Raw genomic sequence first — 17,344 nt, forward strand, 5'->3', positions numbered from 1 at the left:
CTTAGGCCCACAGCAGGCGAGGTAGCAAACAACGGAAACGACGGGCTATAGAGGTAACCCAGAGAACGGAAGTTCAATTTAACATCTAAAGTAAATGCCGTATGTAAATTACAGACTGATGAGACTTTTAGCCCTTGCAATGCGATTTTACGTCTCTAATATAAGCTCCAACGTGTTAGGGCCTGTTTTGAGTAAGTTTTCCCATGTAGCCTAGCTTCTGCCATGTTTGCTAATGAGTATCAGTTACTGAGTATAGACAAAGTAGCTCATATTATACCCAGCTCTGTTTATGGAACACTTCCAGTTATTTCTGGTGGTGGGGAAGAGGGAGGTTAACTCTGGAGGACCATTTGTATGCAAGTGAGTCAGCCACTAGGGGCAGTATTGGATGTTATTTAGTGTATTAACCATCAAACGTTCAGTTTTGTTCTATTATTATGAACTGCTTTTAGCCAAAAGAAATCACTCATCTTTCCATAACATGTGTTTTATATTTTATTGGTTTTGAGCTCGTTTCAACAGAACGTAAAACACTACTAAAAAAGGAAATCAGCAGCTAAAAAAGGCACACTTGTTTAAAAAAAAATGAACAGCTTTTACAGTCTGTGTTTTCTTTCCTTATGTTTTCCACTTGGCCTTAGTTGGTCCGCTCTGATGCAGCAGTGTGAGGTGTAAATTGAAGATATTTGGGTCTGAGTTAGGTCTGGAAAAGCTCTTTGGTATGCAGGTGGTATTGAAGTAAAAGGTATATTGTCTCAGATGTAGCTGTGAGGAGAAATCGGACTCTTCTGAGAGGAAAGCCTTGGCAGATGATACAGATTGGAGAATTGGCAGCAGCAGGGGACTTCTTAGACACTTGGACACTCACCTGTAACAAGAGAAGATCAGTGAGCAGAGCTGGATAATGAAACTGTTTAGGATAATGCTTTATTAAAGTAATGATTTCTTACCATTTTGAGGCAGGAAGGCAATGTTGTCAGCAAGGATGCCGGTGTTAAGAGAGAGCTGTGTGAACCTCTGCTTCAGGACATCACTGGCCTCAGTAGAGCGGCCTGCAGACATGGAATGCATTACTTCTCCATTTCCACTCACAAGGCTTCTTTGATTGTGTTTGCTGTGGTGTGACTGATCCAGACTTACTGTAAAGCTTATTGAGGACCTCAGACACTCCTTCCCTTGTCTTGACTGTGTGGACCAGAGCGTAGTCATCGTACACGACATCAACAATGCGCATGTCATTGTCGTTGTTCCAAACTAAGAACGCAGAAAGAGATGGATGAGACTACTGAACTTAAAACATCATATTATTTAGGGTTTGTCTGATGTACCTACCCTGGCTGTGGAAGGTGAAGCGTCCGGGATTGTCTGTTTTCTTTGCGAGGTGAGTCATTCTCCAGCAGCTTCCATCAGCACTATTAGAGAAACAGGAAAGAGCATTAAATATTGAGGAAATTTTCTCTAAAAATATTTAGCTTGAGTGCATCACTTACTTCAGGTTTGTATAAGACAGGTCCATGTCTCCTCCTGCAGTTGGTGTTATGATGGCAACCCCCATTTTCATGCTTGCTTTGTGGTTCACAAACCATGGAGCGTTGGTGGCGAAGCCAACCATATACCACTTGCCTGACATCTGAAAGACAGGATTGATCATATGTGAGTTCAACTTTTCTCTGCACACAATCAGTCTACACATTATCTTAAGAATTAGTCCAATTTGATGTAAAGGCTTGCTTTCTGTGTATAGGCGAACCATTGACATATTTAACTGTTCCTTACTTCTTTTCTGTTCAAATGTTCCTATCATGCAGAATTTAAGATTACCCCTTTCTTACCTTTTGCAGGTCAAAATCTGCAACAGGCACGACCTCCGCACAAGCGGCTAATGCACACATCAGTGTGGCCAGCATCCTCAGCAGCGTGCTCTTCATGGTGTCTCTTTGTGGTGTGGGTCCTCCAGCAGAGTAGGAAATTTCAGGAAAAGTTGTGCAGTCAAAGGTTACTTCAGGCTCTTTATATCCTGCAGTGTCTGACTCCCCTTCTCCTCCTCCTCCTGATGTCTCCTCCTCTTTTTTCCTCACTTCTCTTGTTTGTTTTCTGCATTACAAAAACTCCTCAGCCTTCACCCATCCCAATGCAAATCACTGCTGTTACACAACTGGCACGTGTGGATGGGGGAGGAAGGGGGGACGGTGGTACATAATAGGGGTTCTTTTGGCACCCCTCCCCTTCTGCCTGCTTCATCAGAGCATGCCCTGACTATCAAAACAGCTGTTTGGTAAGAGGGCCACATTTTTCAACACATGGGCACAAAGAAGCTCAAAAAACAAACAAAAAAGCTCAGCCCCAAAAACTCAATAACAGATCACTGATAAGAGGAACATTTAATATACTTTTACAGACTTGGGAACAGGCCTCCTCTACCAGTTTAAGAGCCACTAAACTCTACTTGAATAAGCCACAAATTAAAACTTTCTGCAGAAATTGTAGTGCCAATTAATTTTACTTTTAATGTTGTATATCTGCAGTGTTATTAAGGTTCTATGAAGGGGAGTATGTTTAATGTGATTCTATGCCTGTTGCACCTAATTTTGGCTTTTAGATAGCTCCACAGAATGGAGTCAATTAACTTCCATTCCTTCCAGTTTTATAACAAGAAAATACATTTTTCAGGTAAATTGTGCTGCATCTAGTTAAACTGAATGATTCCTTTGACTGTTTTTGATTTCAAAAATCTTAAATCATCATCACGTGATGATTGAATAGTGAAAAATGTGCTGAGTGCTGCAAATTCCCCATTGGCAAACGTTATTGATGGACCCATCAGAGCTCTCTTTGTTAAGGGACAAGACCAGCGCTGACTTGCTATTAGGTGGTTATGTAACACACAGAGCTGAGGTGCTGGGCGGAGCTACAAGTGGCTTTAAGATGCACATTTTGTAACCCAGTTTTGTAACAGAACTCTATCGACCCCTCAAGGGCTACACATCTGATCTGCATTAACTCCAGCCCCCAACCCTCGACTATTTGTCCTCACACAGGCCCCAGATGCACAAAGACGTGCTATGAGCCTAACACTTTGACTCTATGCTTTAGAATTTCCTTTGCAACCTTTTACTGTGAATTCAACAGAAAAGTTCATATTTTCAGCTTAAACGGATGTAATTCATCTCAAAAACTTCATCCATTTGTCAAGATTAAGATTTCTAAATGAGCAAATCCTGGCCATCAAAAGATGTATTCAATTAACAGAACATAAACAATAATCTTTGAATAAGAATGTTTTAAGAACTGCCAACTGTATGGAGTAGTATACTTAAATCACAAAATACAGACATATATGTAATTTTTAGAATATTTGCTGAAAGATGCTTTAAATATTGACATAGATGTGCAAGATTTCAGTCATTATTCAAACTTTGCATTCAGCATTAAGCTGAAGAAACTATAAATGCTAAATAAAGTATAAATGTACATTCTACTGGAGCTGATGATCAGAACCCAAACATGAGAATATTACCACCAAACTCCCTTGAGGCCGGTACATCAGTTATGGATTTTTAAAAACAAAGCATTTTTAATTACTTGTGATGCATTTTGTTTTTATTCATGTAGCTGATAACATTCAAAGGTAACAGTCTTAGACCCTGTCACAGTCTCATAACTCCTTTTACATTTTAAAGTTATACAGTATTCACATGTTTGTTGGAATATTTTGAAATGACACAAGCCAGGATCCATCTCTGCCTTCTCAGCATGTTGGAACACAATCTGCAAAATAAAAAATCATTGATTTAATTGCAAGGGCTGCTGTTCTTCATCCAGTTAGATAACATGTTGTCAACAAAGTTTAAATAGTTGGTGTTGCACAAGCTGAATCTGACACATGCACAGCCTGCAGGAGCAAACGTGAACAGTGGGAAGGTCACAGCAGGTCATTTTTTTCCTGTAAAGCACTGCTCCATCTCTCACTTCCTCTTTTTTCTCTCTCTTGTGATTGGTTAAACCATGAAATGTATTTTTTTTTTCTGCAGCAAAAGTTCATGTAAGGATTTACTTGAATACCTCCATGAAATCAAGCTCTTAAAAACAGAAACACACTGGCTGGGCAGTTGAGTTAAAAATGTTGAAAAAAGGATCCAAAGAGAACAAGTGAACAAGCAGCGAACCGGTTGTAAGCTTTGTGCATCCTTACTTTACGTACAGTTACAATTGTCCTTCCAGCTCAGCCTTTCCCAAACTTTAGTATGCCGCAGTCTTATTTGAAAGCTGAAAATGACAGAAACTTGCACCCATCCTGAAAACACTGTAACACCAACTGCCCTGTCAGTTGATGCAGTGTTCTCTCAGGCATTATCCTCTCTGATAGCTGGAACTTCAGCCACTTTCAACCAGTGACTGATAACTCCTCCTTTAAATACCATGCAGTACAGGTCACTGCACCAATAAAGGCTTGCACGTGTATCACCCACCAGACTGAATGTGGCAATGAATGTAGACAAAACTTTCGGTGCTAAAGCGGATGTACATCAAATACGTGTGTTCTAGTGCAGCGGCTAACGATAGAGGCTAACCACAAATGACAGTAGTTCTGAATTTGCCACATTTTTGTAAATGTTTGTATATTTTTGTAATCACATGTTCACACTGTTTGTTAATAAGCTGTAAAGAAGGTGGATACCACCTTATTCCCGGGGGTCTACTGTGGCTTTGAATGTGGGTGGAGCTTCCCGTACAGTAACTCTAACAGCAAAGACGTGATTCTTCCAAGGGCTTACTAAAGGGATTTAGCATCATCATCAGTTGTTCTGAAAGAAGTGAATATTTGCTGCAAGAAATACTGCTTTATTTTTGTTCAATCATCTCGCTAAAGAAATTATCAGCTGAAAGTTATAAATTATATTTTCTGCAACCTTCAGTACCTGTTGCTCCATTCGTGGTACTAATAAGGTCAAAAAGTTAAATATGTGTCTTTACAACTGTGTTTTAAACATGCTGTTCACGGTCTAAATGCATCGGGGGTGTGATTTTTTCAATATTCATTTACCATTCAGTCTTAATACACAATGTGAGATTTACCGAGCTGAAGAGTTGACAGCTTGAGTTATGGATAGTATTATCAATGTAATCTAGGGCTGGGTGATTATAGCAAAAATCAAAATAAAGATTAATCGGGCTTTTTACCTTGATTGCAATTAATGAACGAATAACTGAGAGGAACATGCAGAGATGAACAATTTATGGTTATTTATTGAGACACAGCTGAAATGAAACTACCTTGCTGCCTATCACGTGATTACACAGCTAGTAGTTTGTTTCTAAGGGGGTGGTGCATTAGTAGAGAGAGATATTACAAGGGAAAAAATGAAATAATTGACATGGCAGGTTTCTGTCGGTTAAAGGCTCTAAATGTAGGTTTCGATTATTTTTCGATTAATTACCCAGCTCTAATATAATCCCCACATTTTAAGAGGAATTATAGTGAAAGAACAATTTCAGCAACCCCGCAAACTAAATAGAGAAATGTTATCTGAAGGTGGTGTCAAAAGTTCTGTAACAAAACGTAATCGTGTGTTACTATACTGATACAAAGCAAATAAAGTTAGCTAAACATGCTTGTCTAGGTTGTCAGAGGTAATTTCTTCACCTTTTCCTCTCTAGTAGAGGGTGGAGAAATAATATTTTAATCTCCAAATTGCTCTAATAATCACATTTAGCATCTTGTTTCTATGCAAAGTCCCATTTAGATGGAAAAGACTGGAAGTTGCGCCCATATTTTGCACAAAGTATTATGGGATCTAGGAATAAGATGGATACATTTATAAAAAAAAATCAGTCTACAATCACATAATCTGTAACAGCCTAACTTTGAGAAATTCAACATAGTACAATTGCAATCGAATTAGCATGTTTACATGCATTTTAAAAGCCCAGAAAGAGTCAAACTGATCCAATAATTCAACTTTTTTCTGAAAGCAAGGACTGAGATTTTCCAGTGTTGCACACAGCATGGATCCGATTCTGAGAGAACCGAAGTTAATGCTTTGTGATGTTTCCCATGATTTGTTCTTGTTTAAAGTGTTTGACACATGGCTGCATGCCATGGGGCTTAAACAGAAAATATGTATCTTACTTTAAATGAAAGTCAAATTCATCAAAATATCTATGACAGAATACTGTTACTCTTGTTTTAACTTACTTATGACATGGTCCTGGTCCACCTCACCACAGTGACCTAGAAGACAGTGAATATATCATACATTAATTGACAGACATGAGGAGACAGATACCAAACTTTATGATTACAAATACTTTTACATAAAGAAAACCAATATCTTGGCCATCACAAAACTATCCTAAGTTGCTGTCCTCTCAGATGATAGAGCTATCCTTAGCTTTATTTGGGAGAGGGTAATAAACCCATCACACAAGTCTGCTCCTACAGGTACCTCAGGGTTCATACTGACAACACTCTCCGCTTGAAGAGCCACACTGAAAGTTTACGTTCAAGATTACAACAATGGATGTATTTTAATGTAGACTGAGAGTCTGTGGAGTTTAGCAGAAGTTAATGGTATTTTTTTATTCTGCTGTCCTTGAAAACATTGTTAGATATAGGACATCAGCCTATATCAGTTTCTACTTTTACCCTCAGGAGGAAGATTCAGGGTTCATCAGACCAGGCTGAACAGATACAAATATTCACTTGTGCCCATGTCCATTAAATTTCTGAAAAACAGGTAATGTAAGATGTGCCGTGGGCTATATCACTGCAGCCAGAAGGTGTTTATCAACATGTTTGATGAGATTGCTGTTGTTATGGGATGTACCATTGTCTGCTGTGTATGATCTCTGGTTTTGTTAATTTTGTAGCTGTGGGACGGAGTCCGAGACAAGTTTCACTACGGGGACATTGACGTATATCTTATCTTATCTTTGTTCACTTTATTTTTCAGATTTGTATGGACTTACTGTAAGTGGGGAAGGGAAAGAGATAAGCCAGACCCAGATTTTGTTTCTCAGCAAGCTGTTCAAACTTGGTCAACATTGGCTCTGACAGATCATCCACAGACCTGCCTACACTCAGAGCACAAAAAAACATAAAAGTTATCAGAAAAGGCAGGTATTTTCACTGCAGCCCAGATTTACTACACTTAAGTAAGATTATCATCCCCACAGCATGGCATTTACGCAAGGCACCAACCATAGAGTTTCATGGTGATCTTGCCCCGTTTCTGGTAGTACATGATGGCGTAGTTGTCATAGTCCGTCTCCCCAATCACTATCTCAGTGTTGAGCTGAGGACGAGCTCCTGCATGCGGATACAACAAAGAGGGCTGTTATATAAAGGGAACCTGCTTATACTTCATTAGATATGATCAAAAGAGATGCTGACCTTTAAGTGTTAGTTTGCCTGGTGTTGTGGACAGATGGTAGACTTGTAAAATCTCCCAACACTGATGATTACTGAGGAGAAAGAAAAGCATTTGATAAAGTGAAAACAGGGAGGTTTGTGTTTGCCACTTGTTTTTATTTACTGATGCTTCTACTGGGAACGTTAAATGTGTTCAGTATCATTTTTCACATTTTATCATACTGTGTTGATAAGTAGTACTGTATCTTACTGTATGGTATCATTTACTAACACAGTACACCATATTGTGTCCTATCTTACTGCAGCATATTATATTGAATCATATTGTATATTATCAAATCTCACAGTGTGAGATTCGATATATGATATGATTTGATATAATAAATGATATATACTGTAATTAAGGGTTAATGCCCAACAAGGTGTCCAGTTATAAGGGATAAATGGACGATGTAGAGGCCTGAACTGTCCGACATAAGGGAGATGTTTCAATTCAGCCACATTGGAGGGTTTTCAAGCATGAACAGCCTATTTAAAGTCATGCGACAGCATTTCCATTAGTCCCAACTTTGATAAGGCCATTCCAAACCTTCATGTTGTTTTTTTAAGCCATTCAGAGGTGGACTTGCTGGTCTGTTTGGAATCATTGTCCTGCTGCATAACCCAAGTGCACTTGAGCTTGAAGTTACAAATTGATAGCTTGGCATTCTCCTTCAGTATTTTCTGGTAGATAGCAGAATCCATGGTTCTGTCAATTCAGAAGCAGCAAAGCAGCCCCAGACTATCACACTGCCACCACCATGTTTAGCTGTCGGTATGATGTTCTTTTTATGAAAGGCTGTGTTAGGTTCATGTTAGATGAAACAGAATGCAGACCTGCCAGAAAGTTCAACTTTTGTCTCGTCAGTCCACAGAATATTTTTCCAAAAGTCTTGGGGATCATCGAGATGTTTTTAGCAAATGTGAGACGAGCCTTTGAGCTGTTTTTGTTCGGCAGTGGTTTTGGCCTCGGAACTCTCCCATGGATGCCATTTTTGCCCAGGCTATTTCTTATCATTGAACCATGAACTCTGACCTTAATTGAGTCAGTGAGGCCTGCAGGTCTTGAGATGTTGTTCTGGGTTCTTTAGCGACTTCCTGGATGAGTCATCGTTACACTCTTGGAGTAATTTTGGTCGGCTGGCCTCTCCTGGGAAGGTTCATCACTGTTCCAAATGTTCACCATTTGTGGATAATGGCTCTTACTGTGGTTCGCTGGAGACCTAAAGCCTTAGAAATGGCTTAGTAACTTTTTCCAGACTGATAGATGTCGATTACTTTGTTTCTAATCTGTTCTTGAATTTCTTTGGATGACACCATGATGTGTTGCTTTTGGAGATCTTATAGCTACTTCACCTACCCACTTCCTTTTGTCGGACAGGTTCAGATTTCTTGATTCATTATTTTTCGGGTTATCTTTGTCTAATATTAAAATATGTTAGATGATCTGAAATGTGTGTGACAAATGCAATAAAAAAAAGATCAGGAAGAGGGCAAAATTGGCTTTACTTCATGAATTGAAGTAAGTGTTTACAGTGTCTCAACCTAAGCCTTAGGATAGAAGTGGCCTTCTTGTGTTGCTTAAAAAAAGACTTTTGTCCAAAGTTTAGGCAAAACAAATTTCTTGGAATGTCCTAAAGACAACCACATGCACGCACACGTTTCCTGTGTTTGTGTCTGCAAAAGCCAGGATAGGATGACCTAGAACTTTTTGTAAGAAGCTGGATTTAACTGTCCTTTCTCCTCTTTCCTGTTTTGAGGAAACACAAATAAAACCATGTGGTTGATGGGTGATGCCAGAGCATAGAAAGTTTCAGTGTAATGGCCCCCTCTGCTGATGAATCCCAGTACTGCAGACTGACTTTGAATTATTGAACCACATATGCACACCATAGTTATACTTACTGGCGTGTTTTGGTGCTGACAGACATTGTTGGGTCAGAGGAAGAGGACAGTGTGAGGGTCATGACTGTGGGCTCCACCCTGGTACCATGATTTATCAGGTACGAGCATTTGGAGGCAGTGTTTAGCAGGTACCATCTTCCTGTCATCTGTAGCACATATAAGCACAAACAATGTCTAAGAAATCCATCAGTTTCTCCAAGCTATCAGAGGGAGTTTCAGTATTTACCAGTGACTGATATTTTGGTCCTTTTTAATGAGCCTGTAAACCCTCTCTAACACAAATTAGACTGAACCCAAATATTTGAGGTAGAATATGATACTTTCTGATTCATGCGTGTGATTCAAATGTCCTGTCCTGTTACCACTTGTTGTGTTAAAGTTCTGTTGACTAAAAAATTCCCCCTATTGCTCAATACACCCCAGTGACAATTGTGCAAGCATGACCACATTTTCAACCCCACACTGATCTATTTCCAGGCATACATACTATTCTATATTCAGGTTCTGGTAAAAATATATTTCCTGTAATATTTCTTTGTTTTAGTCTTGGGTTGTAACCTGGTTTACTCTCTACATTCTAGTCCAGAAAATGGTCTACAAGTGTCACGTTTCTAGTGTGGAGCCGCTCCTGAACAGCAGAAAACATTACAAGCACCTTACCTGGGCTAAGGACAGAAAACAGCTGGACTGCTCAGCCATCTACCAGGAGATTTTCCAGCCATTCATGCTTCATCTGCTGAGAAGCTTTATGGAGATGCTGATTTTCTTTTCCAGCAGGACTTTTCAGTCACCCACAGTGAAGCCAAAACTCCCAGAAACAGTTTTTCTGACCATGTTATTACTGTGTTTGATTGGCCAGCAAACTGGCCTGACCTTAACCCCATAGAGGATCTCAAGATGAAATGTCAAGATGAAGATGAGAGACACCAGACTCAACAATACAGATGAGCAGAAGGCTGCTATCAGTGCAAACTGGGCTTCGTAACACCCCAGCAGTGCCACGGGCTGATTGGCTCCATGCCATGTTGGAAAGATGCAGCAGTTTATGCAAAAAGGTGCTCCATCTAATTACTGAATGCATAAATGAGCATATCTTTCCAGAAGGTCAACATTTCTGTAGGATAAATCCTTTTATAGACTGGTATTTTGTGATATTGTAATATTTTTGGATAGTGGATTTTTGGTTGTTGTGAGAGACAAGACTCTTAAATTAGTAGTTTTACTTAGCAATACTCAAATTTAGGAGATACTCTAATACATCAAAGATAACACATGTAATGTAGCAATGAGCTAATCTTTATTGTCTTACCCGCTGTATGTCTGTGTTTTGTGCAGATGGTGTCAAGTCAATAGGATTGACTTTTGGCTTCCTTGGTGGTCGTCTTTGGGGCCTTGGTCGACTCACAGCCCCCCCTACAGCCTCAGAGGAATCCCACAAACAGATAGCTGATAACGCCACAACTGCCAGCACACAACACCGAAGTCCAGCCATGCTAGCACTGACAAAAACACCCTAAAGAGTCAGTCTTCCTCTGTTGGACAATGCTGGTAAATCAGGGGCTTTCTTTTGCTCCTTCTTGTATTTTCTCTCTATCCTTGCATGCAGTCAACTGATCCAATCTGCTTTACTCAACTTTAAACAGACACAGAAGAAATAAACAAAAAAAGGAGCAGGGGGCAAACATTGTGAAAGAGAGGATGGTCTGTTTGGTTAAATATTAGCTTAGTTTACCAGCAGAAATGAGGCCACTGCATTGCTGCTGTGTGTGCATAAAGCTATAAAATGTCATTAAGTATTGACAGAAATATCCTTCAATCAGTAAAGAATAACTCATAGAGTTAGAGAGCAAACAAAATGGACATTTAATGGCAATATTTTATCTGTAAATGTGGTCAGACAGAAAATACAGTTTTGCAATTTCATAAAGTCTTAAGTTTTTAAATCTGTGCTTTACAGAAGAACAATTGAACACCAGTGTATTTTGGCATTTTTCAATATCAGGGTAGGTCAAACAAAGTAAAGAGAAAAATTACATCTTTTTTTTTTAAACTGTCATCACTATAAAGGTATCCTTCAAAATTTCATTCCCCTGGCAAAAAAGGAAAATGTTCTTCCTCTTCATTAATTAAGACAGTTTTATGACAAAATTCTTTGCTGTTTTTGTCGACCCTTCAAGTTTCTGAGTCGGAACCTTTTTCTGTTCAACAAACCTCAGGAATTTCATCCATCTGAATAAAAATGTTCCACACAATTCCTTTCACTGTCTTCCACCTGTACAGGACCAAACCATGGAGCAAACAATTCATCTCTGGGTCCTTTTTTTCCCTCTAAAAAGGATTGTCCTGCAGTAAAATTGAGTATTTTAGAAAAGTCCATGTAAATCTTCAGTTTTCCTCTGGCATGTCAGGCTTGTGGTTTTCTCGAGGTTTAAATGTTAGAGCCACACTGTTGATGCAGAACCGCTGACCTGAAGGCTCTGGCCCATCTTCAAACACGTGACCCAGGTGGGCATCACACTGCATCAAAAAAACAAAAACATGGAGATCAAAACTTTTTTTAAAAAGAGGATTATAAAGGAAAACCTTAATTGAAAGTTAAACTGTTTTAACTTTCCTGCAGAGGTATCTATATTAACTTGAAAAGTTATCCTGAGCAAACATGAACTTTGACCTAAAATCCCAGAACAGGACTCACATTTTTACAAAGGACCTCTGTACTTGCAGTTCCCAGGCTGTTGTCGGGGCGACGAATGATGGAGGAGTGGCTTTCATCCCTCTCCCATGTCCCATGAGCCTCTTTGAATGCAGGCCAGCCAGTCCCAGAGTCATACTTAGCCTCTGAACTACAGGAATAAGGAACATTTCCTACATTAGCATGAGCTAATGTATTTCTAAATAAATATCTAACATTAAGCTATCATATATGTCACTGAATAGGTTATTGTTATGATGAAAGCCCTCCTTTGAAAATCTATTGGCTTGAATAAAAATAGAAAGGGACATTTAATATATTTATCCCTTTATTTAAGGGCTAAGCATGTTACGTAGGGGTGCCTGGGTCAACTGTTGGGAGTTATTTTCTCTTTAATGCTCTGTTTTTGTCATTGCTCTGTCTCTCCTTACTTGGGTTGTTGTTATTATCTTGAGCGTCTGAAGCAGAAAATTGACACAACATATTTTTTAGTTGATTGTATTTAAACTGGGCGATACAAAATAAATAAAGACTTAAATAACCCCCCAAAAAATGGTAGCGCTTTGTTTTTAGTGGACCCTAATTACCTAGAAATTACCTAGTAATTTAAGCGTAATTACATAGTAATTTTTATAGTAATATGTATAATTATCTAGTAATTTCTCAAGAATACGGGGATGATTATCTACGATTGGAATGGAATTTTACCAAGCAATAACTCAGAAATGCAGAATAATAGGGAAGTATTTAACTCATAATAGGGTACTGATTATCAAGTTATATTTCATAACATTGTGACAATTCTGTGGTAATTAGGTGGCATTTTACTCTTACCCTCGTAATGTGTTAATCATTTGATAATAAGATGGTATTTCAGCAAGTAATTTCTTAGAAATAAGATGATAATTTTCTGTATAAGTTGCTTGATAAAAACCATGTAATTTCTTTATTTTCTGCCCACTAAATCAAGTGAGTCCTTCCTCCATAAATCCCAAGAAATTTCTATAAAAATTTTAAAAACAGGCTAGAATTGTGCTTTAAATGTAACTTAACACAATTCAGTTTTTTTATTACATAGAAACTGCTTATGAATTTTGATGGAATGTATTACAAAAATAACCGTTAATATTGAAAGAGGGCCTGGAGGAACTACTTTAAAAATAAATAGGAATTATGGTGGAAGGACTCATTTTATTTAGGGAGCTGATATGCAGAGGTTATTTACATTACATTACTTGTGAATTATGATGAAATGTATTGAGAAATGACCTAAAAATTACCTTAAAATATTGTAGGGGGGCATTAAGATTTCAACATGTCTATGTATACAGTACTTACATACAGCTATGTAGCATCTTTTGTGCAATATTAAATACATAGATACACTTATGTATTCTATTCTGGTGCAATAATACATGCATCAACATGTCTGTATATGCAAATTATGCGCAATAGTGCTATGTGCAATAATATTAGCACTTTAAATAACCAGGCCAAGGGTGAATGTGCAATTTCCTTAAGCACACTCATGATCAAGTGCAATACATCAGCACACTTGCACTTCAGCATTACAGCACTTTATCATCTGCCTTACGCACTTCAACTACAACAGTCAATTTATTCCTGGTCAGTCTTAAGCAAAGTCATGCAGCCACCTCCCGTATTTTTATATTTGGGTCTTTGTATTTTATTGTACTGTTTATGTTGTTTATGTAGATTTTTTTTCATATTTAATGTAATCTTTGTTGTATATACCATCAACCTGCTGGGGACTACAGCTGGAAATTAGCCTTAAGCTACAATCTGGCACATTTACATGTCCATGTTCATTAATGTGCATTGTTGCTTATAATAAATAAATGAATAAGAAACTAATTACTTAGTAAAATAACACCTAATTATTGGAGGATTGCCACAATATAACAAGGATTTACTTGATAATGCATAATTACTAGGTAAATACTTCCTTAGACTTACCATATTTCTGAGTTATTATTTGGTAGAAGTCCAAGTAATTACTAGGTATTGCCACCTTTTTCTTGAGCATTTACCAGATAATTATACTTATCACTGTAGAATTACTATGCAATTACTGTAAAATGACTGGGTAATTAGGCCCCACTAAAATAAAGTGCTAGCAAACTATCATATTTCTGTCTGTTCAATGGAAAGGCTCCTTACTTTGAGTTTCTACTAGTGTTGTAGTCAAGACCACACTATCCAAGACCAGAGTACACCGAGACCAAGACAAGAACAAGACTTTTGGGGGTCAAGACCGAGACAAGACCAAGACCATAAAAATTTTAAAAAAGAACATGACAAAGCTGAACAGTGAAAGAGCATTCTCTCTTATTCTCTCTTAATTTTAGTTTTCTTTTAATAAATTTGACAGATAAAAACAAGGTGTCTGCAACTCTTTCAAAGCACAACATGCAAAAATCTTAAATCTTAACAAATTTGTTCAACTAACTTCTTGTTAAAAAATAAATCCTCGTTTGTATTTAAAAGCCACTGACAAGTCTAGAATTATTTTAAATATCTGTAAATGAGATGTTTATCTAGATTTGTCAGGTTAGTGAGGCCTAAAGTAAGTGTTCAGAGGCATTTCTGACTATAAATAAGATGGACTGATGTCCAAGTTTTGCAGGTGTAGCTATTTGTTGTTTTAGCACGTGTTTCTCCTTATTACCACAATATTGAAGTTGAAGAATAGCAGATCAGTGCTGGTCTCAGCTGTTATTGATGGAAAATCCTGAGTCCAGCCAGTCCAAGACTGAGACAAGACCAAGACATTGAAAATGTGGTCTTGAGACCGGTCTCAAGACCAAGAGTTCTCGAGTACAACACTAGTTTCTATAACTGTAGTAAAAATTGCAACTATAATGTCTTTTTTCCTACGGTATATTCTTTATTTTAAAAATTACATTTCCTGCTTTGTTAACATATCTTTCCACATTATATATTTGGAAGTATTCTTCTTCCATTTTTCCCTTAAATTTGTACCTGAAGAGTGGAGATTGGCAGCAGACACAATGGTACATCCCCACCTCATAGTGGTTCAGATAAATCCCACTAAAAGGCTGAGAACACAAACAAACATGCTGTAAAGAAGAGTCCAAACAAATCAAACTAATTATGTTAATGATTGGGTAAGTTCAGAGCGGTAACTGTATCTGGACTGGATGACCCTGCTTCAGGTTAACAATAGACAGTGCTGATCAGAGTCCACGTCTGCTGTGTTTATGGAACTACATGAGGGTCAGACTGATAGAATGTAGATCTGACACACTTCACTGTACTGATAATGCAGTAGCTACTCACCTCCTCTGTCCCCTTCTCCCTGGTGACTACGTACTGTTCTGGGGTAAGTTTCTTCTGCCAGTCTGTGGTCTCAGTGTAACGAGTGAGAGACTGAAGACCTGCAGAGCAGATGTCAGGTAATAGTTTCAATGTTGGTGATGAATAAACAAACAAATAAGCAACAAATAAACAGTAGAATGACCATTCATAAACACAAATAATTACTTTTGTTATCTCCTAGAAAAGTTTTGAGCGCTACTAATTAAATAGCAATCCCTGATAACCAACATGGAGTTCATTTTTATAACTACACAGGAGGAAACAGGAGTTTAGCTGAATAACTCTAATTTTAAGCATTTTCCAACAGGTTTAAATGTCTTGATATCATCCTTGACAAAGCTACCGTATGCTGCACCTGTGCCTGAGACTGTGCAGCCATAGCTAAAAGATGAGCTTCTGTAGCTGCACAAGAAAAGTAAAATTACAAGATTAAATAGGTCCTCAATACCTTGAGACGTGCATACAGGGCGGATGAATACAGGCATCCTCCTCGGTTGCACCGCAGATCTTGCTGTAGCGCTCTGGGAAGCAACTACGAAGAGACGACGAGCTGCGAAACGAGACATGTTTACTGCTGCAGAGTCAAAAGTGTCTGAAGTCAAGTGCACACATCACAGGAAGTCAAGTGCTCCTCACAGCGTCGGACTGTTCATGCCGCAGCGGGTTCGCGCCGGTCCTCCCCCGGCTGATGCAGGCTGTTAGCTGGGTGACCCGGTCAAAAATCCCTCCTCCAGATATGTAGTTCAAAGTCGACTCGGCCCCTGGTTTATCATTAGATAATGAGAGCGCCATGCTGTGGGGCAGCTTTATAGGCGCAAGTGGAGGGAAAATGGTCTTTTATGTAAAAGCTTGTTTTTATGCGAGAAAATAGGCCCCATAGTAGGGATATCTTTATAAACTTAGAACATAAAGTAAGAACATTTGTGTTTTGTAGATTATTATTTTTGTTGTAACAGTACTTCATGGCAATAACGTTGGAAATCATGGAGCAACATTTGTAAGGAACATGCATTTGTGGGATGAGCATCAGAGCTGAGTGTGTGGGTTGCCCCTATGAAAAATTTGTTGGATCTTCTCTATTCTCATTTCTGCCAATGCCAAACAGCTTATTCTGCTGTTGCTGTTGACTCTCCTGGTACCCCAAGGTGATTGGGAATCTCAGTGCAGAGCGATACCAATAGGAGATTCTGCAACCAGTGGCAATCCCATATCTCCACAGTCCGGGACTGAACTCTATCCTCCAAGATGCCAACGCTCACTCCACAGACCGGGGTTTATCAGAGACTACCCCAAGAATTTGGGAGTGGAGAGGATGGAATGTCCTGCCAGCAGTCCTCACCTCAACCCCATTGAACACTTGTGGGATCAGCTTGGGCGTGCTGTTGGTGCCAGAGTGACCAACACAACCACACTTGCTGACTGGTGATAAATGCTGGTTGAAGAATGGGATGCCATTCCACAGCAGTGTGTGACCAGGCTGGTGACCAGCATGAGGGGGAGGTGCCAGACTGTTGTGGCTGTGTATGGTTCTTCCACACGCTACTGAGGTTCCTGTTTAAATAGTTAAATTGCTAATATAGTCAGTTAAAATAACTAAAACCATCCAATCCACCAAACAAGAGTCAATGTTTGCTGTTTTGCGTTGGCAGAGAACAGCATTTGCAGCATTTTTCATGGGTGCAACCCACATATTGCTCTGCTGCCCATCCCACAAATGTAAAATAAACAGGCTTTCCAATGGTATAAGGCAGCGGTTCTCAAACTGGGGACCTCTGGGGACCTCTGGGGTCCGCAAGTCACAGCTTGGGGGTCTGTGAAATAATTCAAAATAAATCATTAAGGTAATGCCATATCATTAAAAAGCAAATAAATACACATCACACTGCCATAAGACAACCATACTAAACCAGTGACGCCCACATAAGTCAGCTTTGGGCAAATAAAAACTCAGATATGATTGTGACATATCAGGTAAA

At 38.9% G+C, this 17,344-nt stretch overlaps 3 protein-coding genes across 3 annotated transcripts; all 3 read right to left on the reverse strand.

The window, feature by feature from the left end:
• Window positions 1-482: 482 nt before the first annotated feature.
• Window positions 483-1,993, reverse strand: ptgdsb.1 (prostaglandin D2 synthase b, tandem duplicate 1). The gene is made up of 6 exons (XM_041814517.1): window positions 1,833-1,993; window positions 1,491-1,630; window positions 1,333-1,412; window positions 1,141-1,254; window positions 951-1,052; window positions 483-868 (listed from the first exon to the last, which is right to left on the reverse strand). Exons 1-6 carry the CDS (start codon window positions 1,926-1,928, stop codon window positions 849-851), a joined length of 552 nt encoding a protein of 183 aa, XP_041670451.1. The 5' UTR covers window positions 1,929-1,993; the 3' UTR covers window positions 483-848.
• A 1,589-nt stretch (window positions 1,994-3,582) lies between these two features.
• c8g (complement component 8, gamma polypeptide) lies at window positions 3,583-10,955 on the reverse strand. Its single transcript, XM_041814516.1, has 7 exons — window positions 10,626-10,955; window positions 9,317-9,462; window positions 7,394-7,464; window positions 7,202-7,309; window positions 6,970-7,074; window positions 6,197-6,232; window positions 3,583-3,768 (listed from the first exon to the last, which is right to left on the reverse strand). The coding sequence occupies exons 1-7, from the start codon at window positions 10,806-10,808 to the stop codon at window positions 3,749-3,751; spliced, it is 669 nt and encodes a 222-aa protein (XP_041670450.1). The 5' UTR covers window positions 10,809-10,955; the 3' UTR covers window positions 3,583-3,748.
• A 206-nt stretch (window positions 10,956-11,161) lies between these two features.
• On the reverse strand, window positions 11,162-16,067 carry msrb2 (methionine sulfoxide reductase B2). The gene is made up of 5 exons (XM_041814399.1): window positions 15,817-16,067; window positions 15,330-15,427; window positions 15,012-15,088; window positions 12,012-12,159; window positions 11,162-11,833 (listed from the first exon to the last, which is right to left on the reverse strand). The coding sequence occupies exons 1-5, from the start codon at window positions 15,932-15,934 to the stop codon at window positions 11,702-11,704; spliced, it is 573 nt and encodes a 190-aa protein (XP_041670333.1). The 5' UTR covers window positions 15,935-16,067; the 3' UTR covers window positions 11,162-11,701.
• Window positions 16,068-17,344: the final 1,277 nt, after the last annotated feature.

Source organism: Cheilinus undulatus, linkage group 19 (assembly GCF_018320785.1).
Source record: "Cheilinus undulatus linkage group 19, ASM1832078v1, whole genome shotgun sequence".
Classification (NCBI taxonomy): domain Eukaryota; kingdom Metazoa; phylum Chordata; class Actinopteri; order Labriformes; family Labridae; genus Cheilinus; species Cheilinus undulatus.